This window comes from Macrobrachium rosenbergii, chromosome 20 (assembly GCF_040412425.1).
Source record: "Macrobrachium rosenbergii isolate ZJJX-2024 chromosome 20, ASM4041242v1, whole genome shotgun sequence".
In the NCBI taxonomy this organism is placed as follows: Eukaryota; Metazoa; Arthropoda; class Malacostraca; order Decapoda; family Palaemonidae; genus Macrobrachium; species Macrobrachium rosenbergii.
Genome location: NC_089760.1, coordinates 36,873,295 through 36,882,500, shown reverse-complemented (window position 1 = coordinate 36,882,500; position 9,206 = coordinate 36,873,295). Strand labels below are relative to the sequence as shown.

General features: G+C 34.4%; 1 protein-coding gene across 1 annotated transcript in view; it reads left to right on the top strand.

Moving 5' to 3' along the window:
- LOC136849273 (osmotic avoidance abnormal protein 3-like) overlaps positions 1 to 9,206 on the top strand; it is a 162,722-nt gene that overhangs the window by 19,473 nt on the left and 134,043 nt on the right. Inside the window, exon 3 of the mRNA XM_067122569.1 lies at positions 3,665 to 3,781. Within this exon, the coding sequence (XP_066978670.1) occupies positions 3,698 to 3,781 (84 nt within the window). The 5' untranslated portion in view covers positions 3,665 to 3,697. The remainder of the gene's footprint in view (positions 1 to 3,664; positions 3,782 to 9,206) is intronic.

Here is a 9,206-nt window from a genome sequence, read left to right as displayed (position 1 = left end):
CAGGGGGCCTGAATTAAAGACAATCTTTCAAAATTTTTTTGATCAGTGACCCTGCCCTTGTCTTATCTCTCGATCATTTCACTTGCTGCCTTAGGAAACGTCTCTTATTTCACTGTAGGTATCGAATTGAATATAGAATTGAATAGAATATAGAATTTAGGCCAAAAGCCTAGCACTAGGACCCGTGAGGTCATTCAGCGCTGTGAGGGAAATTGACAGTAAAAGGTTTGAAAGGTGTAACAGGAGGAAAACCTCGCAGTTGCACTATTAAATAATTGTTAGGAGAGTGGAAAGTAAGATGGGAGAAAGAGAATATGAAAGGAGGTACAGTAAAAGGAATGAAATGGGTTGCAGCTAGGGGCCGAAGGGACCCTGCAAGGAACCTTTAGCAATGCCTACAGTGCACCGCATGATGTGCACTGACGGCACCAGCCCCCTAAGGGGCAGTATGGGTATCATTTCGTTCACTGCTCTCTAGACTTCAAGGAATGAGTTTCTCTCATCTCACCCAAAATCCAAATAATAAAATAAAAATTGTTTGTGAGTATGATATACAGTCGAAACACACTCGACGTGTAAAAACTTATCTCTTAGATAGAATATTAGCCCATTGGCTTATAGAGAATTGAACGCTGGGAGGTCTTTGGTCGATTGATTTATCGGGAGAATATCTTGGCACCATTCGACCATAATATTGCAATCTACATTAAAGTTACGTACCTTGTATCTGTACGCTCAGTCTGAGAGCAAGTTGCATAGTCCGCACGGTTGACTTTGTCTTTAAATTGATACTGAAATTCGATGAAAATCAATTAATATGCCTTTTATTTTTTTCATCAGAAGTTATGAAGTATGTTATTTTCATCGTTGTGCGCATGTGGTTATGTTTGTATTCATATACAGATTTATGTGTTCATAATAATCCTAAATTGAGACTGACCAGAGTAAAACGTTTGTAATTGATTATTACGTAAGCAATGTTATTGGTTGATATTATGCTCTCGGTTTGCAACCTCTAATCTGATTTTTTTTTTTTTTTGAGAAAGGATATAAAATTCCTGAGTTTGAGATTTGATTAAAACTGATTTGTTTTCGTTTACACATGTATGTATACGTATGTATATATATACATATATATATATATATAACAGATAATCCTCATTCATACTGATGAAGCAGAGACTGACCAGAATAAAACGCATTTTGTTTAATTACGTTTTGACAACATCGCCACAATGATTTTCTACAAAATAAAATATAATAGTTATTCGATATAAAATTTTCATCGATCCTAGTACAAAAAAAAAAACTTTATAAAAATGATATGCTTCTCGGCAAAAAATTATACACTCATAAAACTTTGTAGTTAACTTCAGCATCAAAGATAAAAACACACTAAAAAGTAAACAACGTCTACAAAGATTCTTTTAGTGTTTTTTTTTTTTTTTTTGTATAATTTTTTTTTATTGAAAGGATATTTAAAATGTTTTATAAAGTTTTTTTTTTTTTTTTTTTTTTGAGCATTTGATTAAAATTGTTTTAAAAAACTGATTTTTTAATTTCGTATTTTATGTTAACATATTATATTTATTTTTGTAGAAAATCCCTGAAGATGTGGCGATGTTGTCACGAAACGTAGATTAAAACAAAATGCGTATATATTCCTGCCCTTTATATGCTTCATATATATATATATATATATATATATATATATATATATATATATATATATATATATATATATATATAATTTTGAGTGACACAGAGATATTATTTTGTCAGTGGAGAGAATGAGATAGGATTGTGATGTGGATGTGTGTTTAGAAGTGACTTTGGTTATTAGAAATACATGATTCCTCAAGAGAAATATGATAACGCTTGAAAAAAGAGAAAATAGCTAGGAAAAAGTAAGCTGAAGAGAAATTTGATGTACGTAATGTTGAAAAGGTGAGTAATTGAAGCCATATCTGATCATTAATCAATTGAAGTGAAAATAGACGACCACTTAAGTTACAGAGGAAGGGCTAAAAATATGACTATCTGTAGGGAATTTGATGATAAAAACGTGATACAGCAAACAAGGAGTAGGTTGATGCGAAAAAGGGCTGGTGTTAAGAACTGGAATATAAAACACGGGAATAGACAAATGGATTAAGCAAAATTCAAGGATAGGGTCACATAGACAGGAGTGGTTATGGAAATAGAAGAGGGAATAAAAAAGAATTTTGTAGGATGACGATATTAAAAGATTTGTGGGAGAAATTGGAGAGATTATCCGAAATACTTTTTACAAAATCCATCCTTTCACTCCTATAAAAAATGTGTTGTGACAGCCTTAAGGTCCACTTGCTCTTCCTGTTTGTCATAAGATGGCGATTGATTTCCGATTGGCATGTACTCGAGGGGGTCTTCTGGACTTCAAGTGGAAACGTCAGTTATTATGGAATTGCCCGAGAGAGAGAGAGAGAGAGAGAGAGAGAGAGAGAGAGATCGCATGATCAGCCCAGCAATAACTGGGGATTTTCTGTCCTGCGGTGCGTTTTCGTATGCACAGAGCGGTTCGGCACGATGGCATGGTTATCAATAATTGGAGGTAGAGTTTGCTGGGTACTATTGACGTCTTGAAATGATGACTGTGTCTCCTGAATTCATATGTGGTTCAGGATGTGTCCTTGTTCAGGATATGTCCCCTAAAATCACATGGGGTTCAAGATATGCCTCATGAAATCACGTATTTTTCAGAATGTCTACTGAAATCACATGTGATTCAGGATATGTCTCTCAAAATCATATGTGCTTCAGGATATGTCTCCTGAGATCACATGTGATTCAGGATATGTCTCTCAAAATCATATGTGCTTCAGGATATGTCTCCTGAGATCATTTGTGATTCAGGATTCAACATGTGGTTCAGGATCTCTATCTCCTAGTCACATGTGGTTCAGGGTACGTCTCCTGAAATCACACGTGGTTCAGGGTATGTCTCCTGAAATCACACGTGGTTCAGGGTATGTGTCCTGAAATCACGTGTGGTTCAGGGTATGTCTCCTGAAATCACATGTGGTTCAGGATATGTGTCCTGAAATCACATAGTTCAGGTCAGCGTATTTTCCATGATCAGCTGACCTTTCCCACTGGTCAGCGTCCTTCCACTACTATATTTACCACCTCTCCTTACTAACTGCTGTAACCATTTGTACGGTGCATGTATAATGCCTGTCAGGGTGAAAAGGATTTTGCATAATCTGCTTTTTGCTCATTTCAGAATTGTAATTTTTGATGGGATTTGTATTCGTATACCAAATTTTATAATAAATATTTAATGTCCTCTTTTAAGTCAATTTAGGTAAATTTTATAAATGTTTGGTTTGTCTCTTTATAGTAACTTGATTATTCTTCATATGAAACTTGAGGAAGTGATAAACAATAGCCTTTCTATTTATTGCTAGATCCTTCAGGTAAATGGAATTTTAACGTAACTGACTCTTATGTCCATATTATGACCATTTTTCGCTTGCCGTGAAATATAGGTAACTCTTATTCCAAGCTTCAGTAAAACTTGTAATTTGTATGAAGGACAGAACAGCTTTATTGTGGCGTTCTTTTCTTTTGTAATGAATGTACAAACATTTAATGGTAACATTTTACTTTTTATCCTTTGCAGGTTTAAAATATTTATTTCCCATAAAACTACAACATGGCGACCTCTGACCCAGAGACGGTCAAGGTCATAGTCCGTTGCCGGCCGATGAACAAGAGAGAGAGAGACTTGAATTGTGAAGTAAGTACTGCTATTATTATTATTATTATTATTATTATTATTATTATATTATTATTATTATTCAGAATCAGAAGACACAGTAGTGTTAAAAATATTGTGGCTTTTAAGTCTCGATATTATATCCTCGTTACAGGGCCGCCTTATTTCATTATTATTATTATTATTATTATTATTATTATTATTATTATTATTATTATTATTATTATCATCTCACCCGAGCTGATAGCGGAAGAGCTATGCATATCAAAGTTTACCTGTCACCTTTAATCTGTATGTATGTACGTATGTAAGTATGCACGTATGTATAGCGTAAATGTTTCGCATTTTCGACTTGTTCTTCTGAACCACTGGGTGCATTGCGACCAAACAGTAATATACGTCCTTGGGTGTCAAAAAACGCAAACTCGTTCATATGGGGCCACGCCCCTTTCTAGGGGGAATATAATTAGACATTAAATATAGGGCAGGGGCATTTCAAAACCACCTCAAGAACTCCTGGACCGAAAATTACAAAATACGTTCGGTGGAAGTATTCAAGAATTTAAGAACGCAAAATTTAATGCAGGCCTAACAGATAAATGTCTGGTGTGTAATAATACATTGTATCCGGAATTTATATAATTAATTTTATTATTACTACTAGTATATTTTTGTTGTTTCACATGGTTGTTTAAAAAAACATGGAAGCTTTCTTTTATATTTATAAAATATTACAGACAGTTTCTGGAAACCTTTTCATTCCCGTTTAGCATAGGAATTTGCTGTGGACTTAATCATTTTAATACCAATAATAATAATAATAATAATAATAATAATAATAATAATAATAATAATATTATTATTATTATTATTATTATTATTATTATTATTATTATTATTATTATTATTATATAACTTCACAGTGCTCATCGGAGGAGTAACGATACTATGATACGAGACATGGGATTCGATTTCCTATTTATTATTATTATTATTATTATTATTATTATTATTATTATTATTATTATTATTATTATTATTATATGACTTCACAGTACTCACCGGAGGAGTTACGATACTATGATACGGGACATGAGATTCGATTCTCTATTTTTTATTATTATTATTATTATTATTATTATTATTATTATTATTATTATTATTATTATTATTATTATTATTATTATATGACTTCACAGTACTCACCGGAGGAGTTACGATACTATGACACGAGACTTGAGATTCGATTCCCTATTTAATAATAATAATAATAATAATAATAATAATAATAATAATAATAATAATAATAATAATAATATTATTATTATTATTATTATTATTATTATTATTATTATTATTATTATTATTATTATTATTATCGTCATCATCATCACTCAGCAAAGCCACACCACCTTTATTCGTCGCTGGCGTCACAATACGTCACGAAATTCAACCTTCTTCGATTGAGAAAGAAGAAGAAGAAGAAGAAGAAGAAGAAGAAGAAGAAGAAGAAGAAGAAGAAGAAGAAGAAAAATGAGGAGGGGAGTCGTGGCGGATGGCGGAAAGGGATCCTCTGAGATAGAATGTTCCAGTGATATTTAGGTGACATTTATCCGTGGGCCGGAAGGAATACGGGGAAGGGAGGTTAGGAGGGTGGGGGGGTGGGGAATAGGAGGAGGATGTCTCCCCCGTCGGCATTCCATGAAACGGGGCTGCTTTTTCTAGGAATGGATTAACAGGGAATTTAATCTTGAGACAGATTTTTTTTTCAGTCTAGATTTTTTTCAGTCTTGATTTTTGGTTTGTGTTTAAGTAATTTTTTCTGTTGCTTTTTGTGTAAGACATCAAATTTTTTGAAGTCAGATCGTGCTTAAAGCATAGTCTACTTTCCTATAGCTGCTACTGTTACTGCCCATAATGCTGATAACGTTATCATTATTCCTGAAAGGCATTCTTGCCGTGAAACTTCAGTACTTGTCTCCCTTTAATAAAACACCGGATCCTCCATTTCGTTCAGTATAAATTAAAACAACGACACTGCTAATGGTACCATCCAGATTTCCTAGATTTATAGCCGAAGTCATGGTTCTGTTGTGTCCTCTTTCTGTAGTTTCGTCGAAATCTCGACTAATTGGAGATATGAAAGATTATACAATAATTTCCCACGGTGTTTGAGCAAAATGAGGTTAATATTTTTTAAATATTCCCTGTACAGTATTAAACAATCCAAAGCACTTTTAGTACGGGCTTGGAACCACATTAGGCAAAATTTTCGATTTCCGAATGTATGAGTTTTCAAGATGCCCATGCAGTAGTGCACTTCACAACTTATCAAAGGTGTGACTAGTACAAGTGTACATGGGTACACTTAACACTTAATTCATGTATTCATCGAGGTGGGAACGCCAGAATTGCCATTTAAAATAGGACAAATCATTAATTGGAAAAAAACAAACAGAACATTTCTAACCACGGTGATAGAGTGGAAGAAACCTGGTGATAGCTGATCCTCACTGAATAAATGCGGGATGAGGAGACTTGCCTGCGTTTACGGTCTGCTAGAGAGGAGGAAAGGCCCTGGTCATTAGCTCAGTGGAACTCGAGCTGAAGTAATAGCTGTAGAAAAGAGACGGCAACATTTCCAATGGAATACAATGATAGCTAATTAAATTTAGTAGGAACTATGTGACCTCTCTCTCGCAAATCTTAAATGACTTTTGAAATTCCACATGAAGAGAGATCGCTGAAGCTTTGACCTACGCATCTCAAAGAGTAAAGAAATAAGACGTCTGGATAATGAGTAACTCCCATTCAAAATCAAGGGCGTTGCTAAGAAAGTAATGTGTTTGGGGAGAAGTTGCAAATTGAGAGGATTCGTCCATAATGAAATCAACCCCTTTCATTCCGTTTACTGTACCTCCATTCATATTGTCTTTCTTCCATCTTGCTATCCACCCTCTCCTAACAATTATTTCATAGTGAAACTGCGAGGTTTACCTCTTGTTACACCTTTCAAACGTACCTACTCACAATATCCTTTCCAGCGCTGAATGACCTCATAGGTCCCAGTGCCTTTAAAAAAATCATCCTTCAGTTTGCACATTGTATTCTCAATGAACTTACTCATTGACCTGCCAAGAAAATTCGGGTGGGAGATGTGGGAAACAGAAAACTGATATTTAAAATATGCAAATAGTAACATGTTTTTACAATGGGGTGTTGAAGATTCACAGGAGGAGATATTATTGGAAACAGAAAACTGATATTCCAAATATAGAAAATGTTACCATTGTTTACACTGGAGCTACCCAGTGTAAACAATGCGGTGCACTGCAGGCATTACTTCAGGTTCTCTGCAGCGTGCCTTCGGCCCCCAGTTGCAACCCCTTTCGTTCCTTTTACTGTACCTCCTTTCATATTCTTTTTCTTCCATCTTCCTTTCCACCCTCTCCTAACAACTGATTCATAGTGCAACTGCTTTGAGGTTTTCCTCCTGTTACACCTTTCAAATTTTTACTGTCAGTTTCCGTTTCAGCGCTGAATGACTTCACTGGTCCCAGTGCTTGGCCTTTGGCTTAAATTCTATATTCAATTCAATACACTGGGAGTCCTTTTGTGACGCGTTACTACCAGGAAAAGGCGAGGAATACATCACATAGAACAAGAGTTCCGTGGATCCATTTAGTGTGGTACACGTTGGCATTTCCAGTATTGACATTTCAGCTTGAAAAGAAGTAATGTCGCTTGTAGTTTAGGGATAAACAAAGGCGGTGAAAGTAGAAACGATGAATAGTACTAGTTTGTGGAAAAAGAGCTTGAGGTTATCTTAAAATCTGATCTCTGTTTAATCTCAGAATATATATATATATATATATATATATATATATATATATATATATATATATATATATATATATATATATATATATATATATGTATATATGTGTGTGTATATATATATATATATATATATATATATATATATAATATATATATATATGTGTATATATATACACATATAATATATATATATAATGTATATATACACATATATATATATATATATATATATATATATATATATATATATATATATATATATATATATATATATATATTGTACTGTATGTATATTTGTGTGTGGTGCGACACTTTAGATTCTAGTATAACAAAGAGTTTTAAAACACTGGAACGCACTGGGCTGAGACTTCGGCCAGTCCCCGTGATTGCATACATTCAAGCACGGAAACCGGCTATTTTTCGTGTTACCTAAGAAATCTTAAAGGTTAAGAGAAGACGCAGCGCCCTCTAGATTGTGTTGGTAGAAGAAACGGTATTTAGATTTAGTTACAAATCTACTTTGCGGTCTCGTCGGGTTTCATTTAAATAGGCTAAAATAAAGTATCCATGTATTCAATGGAAGAGTCAGTCTCTGTGGCATCAAGTCATTAAGTCTTCATCAGAACACGCCGTAAAATGATCATTTGGTCGGGTTCTCCTTGTGAATGTGTTTGCGCAGATTCGTCTAAATCCTTTCATTCGTTTTGAAAATATCTAATTAAAACTGACAAACTTGGCCCAGGCCATTAACTCTTGACGGAACTAAATAGCCATGAGAGTAATGGCCTCCTCTCTCTCTCTCTCTCTCTCTCTCTCTCTCTCTCTCTCTCTCTCTCTCTCTCTCTCTCACACTCTCAGATTTATCAGAACTCCTTGCCTTTGAATATTTGTAATTAAAACCTCTCTGAACTCCATTAACTCTGACTCTCTCCACAGAAGTAATCTCTCTCTCTCTCTCTCTCAGATTTATCGAACTCTCTCTCAGATTTATAACTCCTTGCCTAACTTTTGAATATTTGTAATTAAAACACAGAAACTTGAACAAAACCATTAACTCTGACAGAACTAATAAGCCACAGAAGTATTGGATTCTCTCTCTCTCTCTCTCTCTCTCTCTCTCTCTCTCTCTCTCTCTCTCTCTCTCTCTCAGATTTATCGAACTCCTTGCCTAACTTTTGAATATTTGTAATTAAAACACAGAAACAGACAAAACCATTAACTCTGACAGAACCATTTATAACTCCTTGCCTGAACAAAACCATTAACTCTGACAGAACTAATAAGCCACAGAAGTAATGGATTCTCTCTCTCTCTCTCTCTCTCTCTCTCTCTCTCTCTCTCTCTCTCTCTCTCTCTCTCTCTCTGAGATTTATCGAACTCCTTGCCTAACTTTTGAATATTTGTAATTAAAACACAGAAACTTGAACAAAACCATTAACTCTGACAGAACTAATAAGCCACAGAAGTAATGGATTCTCTCTCTCTCTCTCTCTCTCTCTCTCTCTCTCTCTCTCTCTCTCTCTCTCTCTCAGATTTATCGAACTCCTTGCCTAACTTTTGAATATTTGTAATTAAAACACAGAAACTTGAACAAAACCATTAACTC